At 36.9% G+C, this 15,936-nt stretch overlaps 1 protein-coding gene across 1 annotated transcript in view; it reads left to right on the forward strand.

The window, feature by feature from the left end:
* Positions 1-15,936, forward strand: part of KIAA1109 (KIAA1109 ortholog) — a 123,600-nt gene that overhangs the window by 28,750 nt on the left and 78,914 nt on the right. The window contains exons 16-23 of the mRNA XM_009334926.1: positions 961-1,139; positions 1,292-1,398; positions 3,483-3,691; positions 6,813-7,040; positions 7,634-7,771; positions 11,013-11,189; positions 13,675-13,803; positions 14,728-14,847. Coding sequence (XP_009333201.1) covers positions 961-1,139; positions 1,292-1,398; positions 3,483-3,691; positions 6,813-7,040; positions 7,634-7,771; positions 11,013-11,189; positions 13,675-13,803; positions 14,728-14,847 — 1,287 coding nt within the window. The remainder of the gene's footprint in view (positions 1-960; positions 1,140-1,291; positions 1,399-3,482; positions 3,692-6,812; positions 7,041-7,633; positions 7,772-11,012; positions 11,190-13,674; positions 13,804-14,727; positions 14,848-15,936) is intronic.

Consider the following 15,936-nt stretch of genomic DNA (forward strand, 5'->3'; position numbering starts at 1 on the left):
TTTGAATAAACTCCTTCCTGAAAGAAAAGTACTCTCTTTCGCTTCCGGTTCCTAGAATTTTTCTTTAAGTAACCCAGAGGTAAATGGCTTCTGTTGCTTATATGAAGCATCCAATCATAGGCTGTTTAATTTATATATACATATGTACACACACACAAAAATAAAAATATATTTAAAAATATATATATACACATATGCTTCATACATACATACACACATTCAGTGTGTGTATTTACTATATATACTTAGACTGTGTGTGTCTATGTAAGTGTTTTATCACTTGGAAGTCTGTTCCCATTTATTTACAAAATATGAAAATCTAATGTAAGTTCAAAGATGAAAGTCAAATACTGGAATGGGTACCCCAAACCATTTTGGAAAGCGATATTCCAGATATTTAAGAGTTTCTGTAGAATAAGTAATTATGCTAAAGTGTTTTTAACAGATGCAGCTAATTCTTTGAAAGACTGTACTACTTGTCTTCCATAAAATAGAAGCAGTATACTGCTACTAAAAATAAAAAAACAGCTGATGGTGATGTTGGTAATTTTGTATAATTTGATAGCAAAGAAAGCAATGTTGTATCTAATTTTTTTTTAAAAAGTATGGTTTAGTTGAGATGTAGGGTAGCCTTGGGCCAGTCACTTAATTTTTGCAGTATGGCTTGGACAACGGAAGAACTGGAATCATTAAAAGCCACGTCCCTGTGTTTTACAGATTGCTATGGTGTGTTATGTGCAAGTTACTAGACCTGTAACTGTTCAGAACTACAGAACTCTTGGGATTGGACTAGAAATTGGTGGGAGCTGTGGTCAGCAACCACATGTGAAAACTGAGGTTTCTTTCCTCACTTTGCCCGTAAAGTGAAGATGATGGCGCATATGAACATGTGAATAGCATGAGCATTATGCATAAAGTGAATGTAAATTAACTTTTCTGTTAACTAATGTTTGATTTTAGGGAGAAGATGTTGATCTTCATTTGTATCTACCAGATTGTCATCCGAGTAAATATTCCCTTTTTATGTTGGTGAAAGATTGTCAGCCTAATAAAATAAGTCCTGAATCTTGTATTTCTGCTGAATGTCAAAGTGGTCAGAAAACAGGCAAACCCAAATGGAGGAACATTACTCAAGAAGAGTGAGTTTTATTGTGATATATATTTATGTCTTTGTATTGGCTCTTCACATTTACTTATTTTGTTTGTGATGAAAGCAACATCATATGTTAATGGAAAATATTTAATGAAACTATTGTACTTCAAATAAAAGTGTGATGTTTCTTTTTGAAAGGGCTGGATGGGTTGAATGCTGGACAGTCCCAAGCGTTGTGTTTACAATTGACTACTCATGGCACCCAATTTATCCTCAAAAGGCAGATGAGCAGTTAAAACAATCCTGTAAGTGTCACTACTTTTCTTCTTGTTAGCATGTTTCATTTCAGGAACTGCTATGACTTTGTTGGATCAAACTGCTTAAATTTGCAGAAACGAATTTTGAACTGAACTACTATTTTATGTCACATGGGAGAATGCTAATCTTTAGAATGCACCAGGTTTAATTTAAAACCTGACAACATCTCGCGATGCAAAATTTCAGAAAGTGTCCCAGTTCCCTGTGTAAAAAGAGGATACTGTCTGTAGTTCATTTCTCCTTGTCCTTAACAAAGTGGATCTCTTAAATGGGTTGCTGCATAACACTTGGTATATTAAATATGAAGTACGATATTTTTGGCAGTATCATGTTGTTTAGCCTTTCGAAGCTTTTTTCCTTTGAATGTTGTGATGCTGTCTTACGATTTACATGTTTAAATACACTATATATGAGATGTAATAACATTGTCTTACTTTTATGCATATGAAGCTGAGATTTCATTGTAGCTAGCACTGTTGAAGTAAACCGTGGCCGTCAGATACAAGTGTTAGACTGGTCAGTGTAACACTAATTTCTAAATGAGAATTTTTAAATTTTAAATGTCTACACAATATTTCTAAATAAGAAATATTCTGTAAGTATGTGCTTGCGAGAAAAGTTATAAAATACTTAAACACACAGATAAAAGTAAGTTATTTTGAATGCAGAGGGAGGTACGCAGGAAGTTAGGGGGTTACATAAAAGTCTTGCAGGTTGAGATGGTGGAAGCAGAACCGATGAAGGAGAGGTATTAGAAGAATAATGAGGGCTAATTTGAATGGGCCTCAATCAGCAGGTGTTAGAAGACATGTTGGATAGGGTTTTTAGGGTTTGAGTTCCAACAATTCAAATCTAAAAGAACTCAAATTTTAGAGGACGAAGCAGAAAAAGTAAGATGCATCTTGCAGATGTTCATTAAGTGCTCTTGTGAGACTCTGTCACCTTGTGTCAAATTTGCATGCTTCAAATTTGAAAACATTTACTCGTAATCATAGCAATTGAACCTGCATTTGAAAGTTTGTACATACACAGGTAATTTTATCTGCAGCTTCCTTCAATGAATAATCCAGCACAGTCCAGCTCACTTCTAATCTGTGATGCTGATAGAATGTGTTTGTTACAGTAGCAACATCTGTATTTTCTTTTGAGTCGATCGATAGAACTCTCTAAGTCTCTGAGAAACAAATATGTTGCATAACAACAGATGCAGCTTCCAAAAAAGTGGTCATCTCACTGCGGCATTTAGCTAATTTATAACACATAATATAATGCAAGCACTGAGCAAGCATTGTAGACAATAACGGTACGTTAAAGCCTTGAAGGTTTGCTGGCTACAGGTGTATATTCACTGTAGTTCTTTATTTGCCAGTTCTTCCAGTCAAACCGGTACCTGAAATCTTACTCCACCTGGAGCATCGATTTTATATGGTTTTCCCATAGAGTTCTGTACTTCCCAGCAATCATTTTACATCCCCAAAGCACTTCCAGTTACTCCCTTCCTTCTCGTCGCCTTTCCTCACTTAAAAAAGACAAAGCGCGTTCTTCTCCCTAACTCCAAATAAAAAGAAGGGGTAGGAAATAAGATTTGAATTCCCAAACTGTTTTGTGACTAGAGTAATTGAGTTGTTTGAGAGGGAATTGTGGCCTACAGAGCTACCGGTTCAGAATAGGTTTTTAATATAACTTTTGCAGTTTTCCTGTTTATTCACTTTTGTTTATTCTGCAGTGGCTGTGTGGTTGTGGGAAATCTGCTACACTGAAATGAAAGCATGTCTTTGTTTAACTTAAAAAGCAAGATAAATAAATTGAATTTTTTTTCAGAACTTGAAGGGTTGATTTTCTCAGGAGTAATTAACATTGACTACAATATTCTATGTTTTCCTGTCCTCCCATAGTTACTAGATATGAGAAACCAGTTCTGTAGCATAGACATATTAACATAATTATACAGTCCAAATTAGAAAGCTGCAAAAAGTTGTATATTTAATACACGTTCATATTTGCAGAATTTTGTCTGTCAGAAGCCTAACTTGGAACCAAAATCTGTTTTCTTCTTTATTTTGCTCCAAAGTGTCAGAAATGGAAGAAACAATGTTATCTGTGCTAAGGCCATCGCAGAAAACAGCCGACAGTGTGATTTCATCTCCCTCAGCATCAACCCGCCTTCCCCTCGACCCCTCAGAGCTGCCCCCGGATAAGCTCCATGTGGAACTGGAACTCTCCCCAGATTCCCAGATAACCCTGTATGGACCCCTGCTCAAAGCCTTTCTGTCCATAAAGGTAGGCATAGGAACACAACCATAAAAAATTTATGGATGGCCACAAGTAGGAAGGGGAAATAATTTGTTTGAAATGGAAAATTAGAATTCCGCAGAATACATGAATTTAGATGAAAACTTCTTGTAAGTACTAGTTTGGAATGACTTCGTTCGGTGATATGGCATGGCTGGGATGAATTCAGTTGGCATAGGCTTATGAAAAGACTTCCAATAGATATACGTAGACCCACATCAGCATAATTTTCCTTTCAAGGAATAGTATATGCTCTGGACTTCATGTGCAGAAAATTTCTTTGTTGACTTTTGCAGTAGTAAAAAAAAAAAATAAAAAATCCATGATTATGACTAGAGTTTATATTAACAACCACTTTTATGCAAAGATATATCAGAACCCATGTTTTTAGTGCATCTTAAGTTCTACAGTGTGTCCTGTTTGTTTGTTTGTTTTTGCTTTAATTAGATTCTGTGAAATTCCTGGAGTTAGGATCATGGAGGGGAAGGGGGAAGGGCACGAGAATAAGTTTAATTTAAAAAGCTACTTCAGTCAATAGCGAAGAAGAATTTTTCATCCTTTTCTTGATGTTAATCTACTATGCTTTAAAACGTTTGGTTGTGTTGCTTATGTTGTGTCCTCATCCATTACTGATCATCAGGGTGGTTAGAAGCAGTTTAATTTCTTCCTACTTCCCTGACCCTGCCTTGTTGTGACAGAAGCAGAGGCGATTGAACATGTCGCTTCTATTTGACTAACAGTGAAAGGCTTGGGTTTTGGTTGGTTCTTGTGGTGGTTTTTTTTTTTGTTTGTTTTGTTTGCTTGTTTTAAAGGCCTGTTTTACCTTAGCCTAGATCTGCATAGGCTAATGCTTCTGGAGGCTTTCATTTTGGGTCAGAGGACGAGGAATTTTCTGAGACAGGTGATCAGTATCAGGATTCATACTGAAACAGTCATTTTCATGAATTTATATAAGGTATTGCATGTAAGCAATGAATAGCAGAAAATGTTAAGTTTTTGTAGCGTATAGGACTTGCAAATATGCTCATTATTTTTTCATGTTGCCACTAAAGTAAATAGGATTAAAATTAGGGCAGTATTGCGTCTTGAAGACTTAATTTCTTCTGATACAGAGGAAATGCACCCATGTTTGAATTGTTTATTAAGTTCCTCTTTTGGAGCCCATAAATTCATGAGACGGTTGGTTCTCTCTTTCCAAGCAAAGCAGCACTTCTTCAGTGTTCTTGGCCTCTGGAGGTATATGTAAACAGTGCTACGTTAGATCCCTTGATTCTATGATGATGATGATGATTTAATTTTTTTAGGTGCAGATTTATCCGATTAAATCTAGCTTTTATCTTCTAAATCTCAAGAGAAAGTTTAGATGAATACCTCAATTTTGAAAATGCGCATTTATTGTTCTTTTTAGTATTTTTGCAACTGTGTTTACATCTTTTTGTCCAGCTGTGCTGGCAGCATCTCTTAATAGATTTCTAGGGGGTTTTTTAATGCTTGTTTTCCTGACTTGTGGTTGAATTGTTGTTTTCAGTTTGTTTTCATTGATCTTTTTTAATACATGCGGGAGAGATTCCTGGACGTGAGTTGTTAATGCAGTTTTGTTAAGCCTTCTATTCTTGGGAGGTAATTTTTTGGTGTAGTGCACTGTGTTTCTTACTGAAGGGCTTACTGGCTGGGAGTGAATGATTTATAGGTCCTTGCGTCCCCAGCAGAAGGTACCAGGAGTAAGTTACTGGAGTTCTTAGCACCCTCTGCTGGGTCTGCCTTAAAAACAATATTTCAAGGTCTATCGTAACATCGACCTTTATCATTTCCCTTTGCTAAAAATCAAAGCAGATTAGCTTTGCTTAACTTTTGAGGGTTTTTTGGTTTGGCCACAGAGCAGTGCTTAATTCGTACATGATAAAAGCAAAAATACTTCAGAGACTCAGTACAAGGTGGTAAAATTACATGTCCGCAGGAGTCATTATCTCAAGGCCAATAACGAGCCTGCCTTTTCTGCAGACCTTTTTCAAGGACATGGGTACCTTGCAGTTGCTTGCTTTCTTTCTGTTGCACACTTCCTCTTTGCTTGCTTGCACTGCAGACTTGCGCTTACAAAAGAACAAAGAAGTTTTGGAAGGCAAATGAGGCACAGAAAAGGGAAGGAGGGGAGCAAGAAACATCATAAGATTCAAATCTGTTTCAGTATAATCTGCATTCTAGTATTCAATGGTCTGCATCTCACAAATCACCAGTGGAGTTTGTAATAGTTGGAATATTTCTGTCAACATGAGAGACTGAATTACTTTCTAAGAACGAATGAGGGAGCAACGTTTGTGTCTGTGTTGTAACCTCTTTGGTCAGAAAGGATTTTGCTCCATTGAATGCTTAGTCCCCAACATTTCCCACATACTGAATTAACAAGAAAATATAACCTGCATCATTCAGAAAATTCTTCTTGAGAGTCTAGCCTTTTTTAAGGGGGGGAAGGAGGTGACAAATTATCAGAAGTCTGATTGTGATGCACTTAAATAAAACACAGGAAGCTGATTTTTTTTTTTTTATTAATTAGTGATGGATTTTCTGTTTCCCTGTAGAATTTGGCAAAGCTACTTTGGTCTTAGATAATTGAGGGGGATTGGCTTAGAAACAAGGTGGGTTTTAGACCCAAGGGGAGAAATGTTTATGAACTAATATTTTAGAAGCACGTTTAAGACTTTGAAATATGCTGATAACAAGTTTCACAATGTTGGATGAGAGTGACTTCCTGCAGGATGTTTTGTGTTCTTACTCTCGAAGTTATCTATCTTTAAAAGCACAAGATCTGTTTAAAATGTCAGTAGTAGTACTTCCAAATAGTTATTTGCATTGCGTGCATCTAGAATACTGGTACTTCTCTGAGAACTACTGAGAGCCCTTTCTTTTCCTGCAAAGCACGTGGCCTAAATTTGCTCACTTAACATATACATTTTTCAAAAAAGTATGTATGTTTCTTCAGCTATAGGTTGTAACTGTACCCCTTATTTTAGAGAGGGCTAACATACAGGAAAATGTTGGATTTGTATTTCATTACATTGCCTATATGTTTTTAATTTGTTTTCCATGTGGTCATAACAATTCCTTTTCCTAGGAAAATTATTTTGGGGAAGATGACATGTACACGGATTTTGAAGAAGTTATTTCAAGCCCTGTTTTGTCACTGTCAACATCTTCAAGCTCTGGATGGACAGCCGTTGGAGTGGAAAATGACAAAAAAGAAAATGAAAGTTCAGTCAAGCCAGTTCACCCTCTTACTTTACGCCCATGGGATATCACTGTGCTTGTTAATTTGTACAAAGTGCACGGGCGATTACCAGTGGTAAGTACTTTAGAATCTTAAAATATTTTGTTTCATATAATTTTTTTTTCCTCCTTCTTTCATAATCTGGAGTTAAATTTAACTTCCTGGAACATGAAGTTAGGGTAGTGCTTACCGAAGTGTGTGTATACTCTCTACTAAAATTGTGGCTATCTAAACCAATTTGAGCATGATTTGTTTTGCTTATCTGGGAGGCAGAACTGAATAATTTTTTATATGATTTTTATTCAGTGAACTTGATTTTAAAATATTATCACTTCAGTGATAATGTTTTTGATTGACCATTATGATTTTTCTGCTAATTAGCAAAACTGTCTTCTAACGGTGCTTTCTGCTCTGTGCAGCTGCATTCTGAGGGATCCCCAGGAATTCAGAAAGAATCCAGATAAAAAATTGGGTTCACGCAAATGGGTTTGAATTGCTGTTTATGTAATTGTCAAAAGGTTTTTGAAGTTGCAAAGGCTTCTTTTTGAGTATCCACTTGGAGGAAAATTAGCATATTTTCTGCTCACAGGTTTGCTTCTAATCGTACAATTTCAACCGTGTTGTGTGTTTTCAGTTTCTGAGACAGATGTGTTTAATTTTTATTTTAGCATTGCAGTCCAGATGGTCCTGAGTGCCCTACAGCTTTCTTGGAAAGGTTGTGTTTTGAGATGAAGAAAGGGTTTAGAGAAACAATGCTTCAACTTGTGCTGTCTCCAGTGAATTTGTTTCTGAATGACAACTATCAGGTAGTAAGCTGTTTTTTACGTGTTTGCTTGTGTGTTTATATTGTGGAAGTTGTGATGATCTTAAAATTGAATTCTTTGTTAGGAGCTTTCCTGTTGTACATATACCAGGTTTATTAAGGCTTATGAATCATAAGAGGTATTAAAGAAAAACCTGATGCATATTTTTGTACGATCTTTTATTTCTGTCCAGTTTGCATTTTAGTGAAATGAACAAAAGAAAAGACTGTATTTTCTTAATTTTGCTTAAAATCTTTCTGGAGAAGGTTCTCTAGGAAACAGAGTAATATTCAGACTGGTCTTAGAACCACTGAGTGATCTCTGGTTTGTGTGTGGGGTTTTTTTGTTTGTTTGTTTTGTGTGGTGGTTTGGGTTTTTTATTATTTTTAAACAATTTGGTTTTAAAAGATACTGTAAAAACTGACACGTAAATTTTGTGCAGTGGCTGAATGTGTTCCACTTTTTTAAGCATATCGTTTTAAAACTAAACGTGTTAGTAAATAGAATAACTGCATCTTTCACATATTCTCTACGACTTTTATTAGACTAAATCACACAGCTGGATCTGTATCTTATGGTCAAGATATGGTTATGACCTACAGTCTTCCTCTGGTGGGGGAGTCATGAGCCATACTTCAGAAAGTACTTAATGAGACAAAGTTAAATGTTGTTTGTGGCTTGTCAGCTAGCTGTATACTACTTTGATTTTAGTAAACTTGCAAAAGTTGCCCATGTGGATGAATTTAGCTCAGTGAGGAGTTCAGGCTGAAATTTGTTAACACAAGACTTTGTCCTGATTCAGTGCAGGTTAGTGAATAGTTGGAGTTCGTATCCTGTTTATGCGCACATTAGTTGCATTAAAACCACTATGATACTTGGACTGTGCCTTACATATTATATTGTTTTCAGTCCCTGTGTCTTGAAATACATTTCTGCCAATGGCCTGTATGAAATAAAATTTAAACTATTTTTCTTATGCACGCTCCGGTGTTTGGAAACTGGAATACTGTATAAATGAAGATGCATGTCACTCTATTTTTGTTACTCTTATGTCAGTAAGCCAATGAAAGGAGTTGGTTGATGCTTGTTTAGTCTTTTCCAAATTTGGATCCAGTGTGCCACAAGCACAAAAGTATCTCAAGTATAACCACTGACTGTAGACTGACTAATAGATAAAGGAATTGGAAGAAATAATGAACTTGCTTGATGGCAGAAAGTTAAATGACATCTTACGAGGTTCCACGTTAGCCCTCATATTTTTGAGATGTGATTCTGTCAACCTCTGATTAGTAAAGAAGAAATCCCCGATGAGAATGTAGAGTCTAGACATCTTGTTTTTTGGTTGCAACACTGCAATTGTCTTTAGCAGCAATCTGAAGAAAGCGGTGGTGTGAAGTCGCAGGAATTGCAGATGCATAAGCAATATGGGATTAATAGAGCTGTCTTTTGATAGAGCTGTAGAAATTGGAGGTACTGACAGCCTGGTGGCAGACAAAATTCTGTTTTCTTCATAGCTTTTGTCAGGAGCTAAGTATCCGGATTGTAGGGCTTGTTTTTCAATTGAATGAAGGTGTCGGAAGGTGCAGTTGAAGCTGATGACAATTACACCTGGAACATACCTTTATGTAATGCAGAATTGCATCCTATGAATTTCCAGTTATGGTATCCAAATCTGCTGGAAGGTTTTTCTATCTTAGTTTTTGTGGTGATTTTTTTTGTTGTTTTGTTTATCTTATGAGGAATCCAAGCATTTGAATAGCTGCTTATTTAAGAACACAATCTATTTTGTGCACTGAATGAGACCCTTAAACGTTGTTTAAACCTGTAACTTAATTATTGTATTGCAATTCATATGTACAAGAAAACAGAAATGAGGTTGCAGGCAAAACATTAAATTTTTGGATTTTGGGTATTTTATGATTTAATTTTACAGCCCTGAGACTTATTGCGTGACTTTTTTTCAGTATTCTTACTGTTTAGACTTAGTAATGCTGTGGTTACATATTTTGCCTTAGGTTTTATATGTTCTTTTTGGTTGGATTTATTTTAATTCAGAAACATTAACTCAGACAAATAAGACTTCTGCCTGGGAATTTCTGTTGGTTGAAATGATAAACATGCAGGGTGGCATTTTTTTGAAAATATTGGGAAGAAAGTTTTGATCCGTTAAATGTGTTACTATTACCTAGTGTTTGACTCTGTATTAATTCTTGCTATTTAATGTTGGAAACAATATTTTGGGTTTAAACAAAAAAATGGACCCTTTATTCATATTACGTATCTCAAAAATGCTGTTTGATTCTTCCCAGTTCAACCTTAAAGTGAGAAGTTCATAGTACTAATGTATATAGAAAGGGAATTGTCCTTCTGCCTAGCTGCGCAAGTATCGTTTCTTCATGTTTCCTATTCATATTGTTTTGAAATATCTTCTGAGCAGAGACATAGGTCGCCAGTGATATCAAAAGAGTAGGGCATGTTTTTCTTCCATTAAGCAACTCCAAAGGGTTTGCTGACAGTGGAAAACAAACCAGGCAAGATAACAAGTTGAAAAAACTGAATAAAAGAGAAGTTTTCCTGTTGACTTGCTGGCTTTGTTCCACAGGTTAAGTCCATGCAGTCACAAGCTTCTAGTGTATGCCTGTGTGCTGGTTTTATCTTTTCAGTTTCTTCTTTGGCCGGTGGAGTAATACTCTCTTCAAAAGTATTCCATCTGAATTTTCATATCTGCGAACAAGTAGCTTTGCTTTAGGTAGCCAAGAAATATTTCGGTGAAAAGTGCAACTTAGAGGATAACCTCTGATATTTGTTGTTTGGGTTTAAATTTATTTTTTTATAACGTGTCAGCTTTCTGACAGTAGCAAACCTTCATAAGTCATGTTTTTTAACCTCTTGATCACTTCCATTGTTAAACATGCTCTTCCATTCTTTGTTTATATTTTATTGCTGTAATGTTTAACAGATGGTGTTTAGATGTCACTGTGTTGGAGTTCACCAAGGGAAGGTTGGTGACGGTTGCTAAAATTTAAAACAAACCTGGGTTAGATAAACTTCCCTCTCCCCCTGTAAGATTTGCATATATGTTGTTGCGTGGCTAGTGCTGAGAAGTCTTGGGACTGTCCAGCTGTCAACAGGATTTAAAAGGTGAAGATGAATGTGTATGAAGTATCTCTGGCTACACAGTTTTTGCACTTTCTGTTGACGTGTTCTTTGCAAATATTAGCTTTACCTTACTTGTCCTTAACAGCGACCTGCAGTGGATGAAGTTCTTCGAGAGGGTCACATCAGCCTGTCAGGTCTGCAGTTGCGCGCTCACGCAATGTTTTCAGCAGAAGGTCTGCCTCTTGGAAGTGATACTTTAGAATATGCGTGGCTGATAGATGTGCAGGCTGGAAGTCTTACAGCCAAAGTTACGGCACCACAGGTACCACCTAGTAACTATTCACTGTGAAGTACTACCTTTCTTCTTTTTTGTAAAACTGGCATAGTATGGATTTTGGAAAGCACATGATCTCAGCTGAATTTGGATGCATCTGTGCCTTAAGTAACCTTAATTTTATAGTTTGAAAATCTAACCATTTCTATAAATGGATAGGAGATGCCAAATGAGCTGAATCTGATATTCATCTTAAATGTAGGTGTAACAGGGTGGCTAGTGTTACATGAGAACTTGAAGGGATGATGTTAACAGAGCATGAACAAATCAGTAGTGAATACTGTTGTCACTACATGTAAAACACTCGTATGTTACATCTGTGTATGTTAATGTACTTTAATACTGATTAGAAAGGCAACCACAGTATCTACATGCATTTTAAGTGGTTTAATTGCAGAGTAAATACTACTTATCTGTAAATAGAGCAGGTGTTTTGGGATGCCTTCAGCCATAAACCAGGTAACGTGACAAAGAGGAGAGAGGAAAGTCTATTCAAAAAGTTTGAGATGACTTAACTAAGTTGTTTGTGACTTCTTCTGAGGTTACTTTTATTTTATGATGCTGACTTCCGGAGATGCAGGTTCGTTACCCCTGGGAAGGACAAATGAAGTATCCAGTTGTGATTGCAGTCTGAAAGGCAATTTGATATCCCTCGGGTGTAAGGTTCTTGGAGATATATAGGCATTTGCATGAAGAGATGCTGCCAGCAGTAAGGGTATCAAGTTGAGCATCTGACAAGAATTTAGCTTGCAGATGAAGTTCTGCCTTTCCATAGAAAGCTATGCACAAAGTCACATTCACATTTTGAAGTAGGAGACAAATGAGATGATTTGTGGGAGTGTAGTACGGGCGGGCCTCAGCAGGAGAGTAGCTGGTAGCTCAGTCATGCTGCTCACTGCATAAATTCTGATGCTTGGTCCCACTGGAATGTAGTTCGCGTTCACAGTGTTGGATTTTCTTAGGTCAGTCTTAGCACTAACTCCTTTTAGTTTTGCCATTTATGTTACTTTTATTTTTCCAGATATAATAATGGCTCCGAGTATACAATAGGCAGATCACTTTGATTATTTCTGGTGTGGGCTGCCAGATCTTTAAAAAAGGTTGCTTTGTCAGTGTATTCTGAGACATGAGAAAAGTACGTAAATTCTATGTAGTAATTACTGTTTGGTTTGTTTATTTATTTATTTATTTAAAGACAATTCTACATCCTCTTATTCCTCTAAAGTTTGGCATTATTTCTAGGATTAAACACGTATTTCATTAGGAGACTTCTGCAGCAAATAAAATCAAAATAAGGCATACAAGCAATTTCAGTAAATCAAAAGAATAGGCTCCAGATACGTTTTCATGCTACATATACAGACTTTTGTGGCGGTATTTCCCAAAATGCTACCACTGATTTAGATAAGCTATAGTATTTACTCCACTGCTCTATACTTCAAAATTAAACCTAGTGGATTCAAGGAACTCTAAGGTTAGAGAACAGTCCTACATGCTTGATGCAACTTAAGGATTTTCTTCCCCTACAAAGCCATTTTCAATTGTGTGCTTCATACAGGATTTTTCTTTCCTCCTTTCTTTCCTCCTTTCTTTCCTCCTTTCTTTCCTCCTTTCTTTCCTCCTTTCTTTCCTCCTTTCTTTCCTCCTTTCTTTCCTCCTTTCTTTCCTTCTTCTTTTGTCAGCACTGCTGTGGAGCAGAATTTGAATTTGCTGTTTCAGGGTCATTGGCTTTTTTCCTCCCATAGTGCAATGTATTGCAAGAATTTGTGAAGGGACAACACTAAAGGGAGGAGGAGAGATTTTGTGCAGGACAGTCATACCTATATTAAATTCCGGTTAAATTACTGCTGATTTTAAGTGCCCTTTCCTTTGGCTAGCCAAAGAAAACCCATTTCCTTCTCATAATAGAGACAGACAGTCATGAATCATTTCCCTTATGAATGAGCTAACTATATAAAAATCAACAATAGGCTAATTACTAGGTCCAGTGAGATTCGGCAGTGTTCTGTTTAGCCAGTTTCCTCCTATGCTTTCTCAATGTAACTTTGTTACTTATATACAAGGAAGTCTGACATTTAAATCATGAATGGTAATAGAGTATTTCGAGGGGTTTTTTTGAGGTAATATAAGGGGTGCTCTGTCTTTACAACGAAATTCTCAGTTGACCGTAATAGCAAAAGCTGTTTCCTTATATTAAGAAATAATTTAGAAAATTATTTAACATCACAGAGTTATCCATGAAAAACTACAGACTTGCATATTGTGGCACACACAAAAGTAAAAATCAATCTTGAGTAACAGGAGATAGACTATGTGTAAGCAAGGTAGTGCAGCCAGAATGTTATGGTGGGGTCTTTTGTTTGTTTTTACTCCTGCTCACCTCCCAGCCTTTGGTGATGTTCTTGCAGTACTCTGTCTAATAGTAAGTACGCAAAATTTCGGTATTTGACAATGTGGTGTTATTTGCTTACAGCTTGCGTGTCTTCTGGAATGGGGGCAGACCTTTGTATTTCATGTGGTGTGCCGGGAGTTTGAACTGGAAAGGCCAAAATCTGTAATAATATGCCAGCATGGAATTGATCGTCGTTTTTGTGACTCTAAGGTAATCTGTCATCCGTCTTAATTGCTCGCTATATTTGCACAGGTTCTTTCGAACAGTTTAGGAATCCAGCCTTAAAGTTATCAAGACACACACAAGGAGTATATAGTCAGATTGGATGTTCCCTTTGATAAATTATAGCTAATTGCGTTCTAGAAAGAAAAGCGATTCTCTCTGGATTTTCCTGTGGATATGCACAATGTTTTTGTACTCTATGAATTATTTTGAGAAACGGTATCCGCAGAAGTCATGCCTAGTTTCTTACCTCTGCTGTGACAGTTCAGAGCCAAAGGACATACTCCAGTGTCCCATAAGAGACAAAGGTCATACTTGCCCTTGTGCTCCTGGCACATTTCCATGGCACTTTTTCATCCCATATCCTCTGTTGATGAAACAGTGCTTTGGTGGGAGACTTAAGCGGACAGCTTATAGCTTCCATGCACCTTTTTTTAAATTTTTTTTTAAAACATGGGTCTCTTACTTAACCATCATGTCATTGTGGATTCTGCTTTTGGTGCTTGTCTCTTGGAATCCATGTATACGGTCACTCGAAGACTGAAGGAGGCTTGCCATATATTAAGTATGAATCCTGGATTTCATCTCTCGACATCCTCCTTGTTTTGTTCCAGTTTTTGTAATGTTCTCTATTAGGAGACTTGATTTGCCTTTTGCTGGTGAAAGCCAGGAGAGCCAACTGGATCCCCTGATGTAGCTGGACAGAAGAATTAAACATGCACTAATGAAAATGAACCTCAGCATAGAAACACCCCATCTCATACTCATGTTGATAGTGTAGAATAAGTAACTTTTTATTGCTCTAGTTTTAGGCCTCTGTTAAACAGAACATAAATAAAAGGATAAGCACACATTAAACTAAAACTCCTCATGTACGTTTAAGTCTTTTTTCTTTTTTTCCTATTTCTTCAGATGAACTGTGTCCCTGGGCCGTGCCCAACATCTGATGATTTAAAGTACACTATGACACGCTTAGCCATGGATGGAGCAGATCTGTATGTGGTAGAGCATGGCTGTGCCACTAATATAAAGGTAAAAATATTTCTCTTAATAGCAATTAAAATACTTGTCAATAGAGTTCTTTGTATTTTTTGACAGAATAGCTACCTGAATTTGGTGCTTGCTTACACGCAATGGACTAAGCAGAATTTCTGAAACTTTAAGTGAGAAAAGGTTGGCTTGGACTGGGCCAGGAATAGGTTGATTTGGCTTCTGCTTAGTAATTCCATTAATGATCCTGGAAAATGATAAGGAGGAGTGGATGTCTGCCGAAATAAGAGTGGAAGTTGCAGGATTGGTGTAAAAAATGTAAGAAAACACTGGGTAATAAAAATCTCAGTGTCTGTAAGTTAGTCACTCAGCAACTGGAAATGATTGATATGGATTGCGTACAAGTCAATGCTTGATAACTCATGATCGTCTTATGTGATACAGCTGTTTGAATTAAGATACATCTTTGGTAGAGATGGGAGAAGGTTAGTGCCACTGCCTGACTGAATCTAGAATACTGCATGGTGTATCCTGTGTTCAAAAAAGGATGTGCAGAGAAAAGCTGATATTCTCTCCATTATCCTATCATAGAAGAGAAAACTGGAATAATTTACTCAATGTAGCAAAATATAAGCTAAGGGGCAACTGAGTTATGGTAACAATAGAAAAGGAGAAAAGTGCTGTGCTGGTATAAGTGCTGTGCTAGTAGTTGTGCTGTCCATTAATAAATTTGGTTTTAAAAGGTAGACTTAACATGTAAGGTTCTGGGGACAGCTTCACGTTATGATCAAGAATCTAACTGAAGGAAAGTGGTAATTATTTTAGACATTTTTTAATGACATGTTATCTTGTCATTTGAATGGCGTGCTACCTTGTGGCAGTAAAAAAATGCATTTGAGTCTCCAGTTTCTTTTGAGTCCAATATTAAAAAGCATCATCATGTCATCTTCTATTAGTGTATACCAGTGTCGGGGAGGATGGATGCTGTATGGGCAGGTGGGTTAGTTGTACAGTGACCAGTTTCCACAGCTAAGTGCAGGGGTAAAGCAAGAACTTCTGGTTCCTCTTTGGAGAGGGTTGGTTCCTGCCAGTACCGGGCTTTTCACGGGAGAGGGGCCGCCTCCGGTTCGG

Source organism: Pygoscelis adeliae, unplaced genomic scaffold, assembly GCF_000699105.1.
Source record: "Pygoscelis adeliae isolate BGI_AS28 unplaced genomic scaffold, ASM69910v1 Scaffold31, whole genome shotgun sequence".
Classification (NCBI taxonomy): domain Eukaryota; kingdom Metazoa; phylum Chordata; class Aves; order Sphenisciformes; family Spheniscidae; genus Pygoscelis; species Pygoscelis adeliae.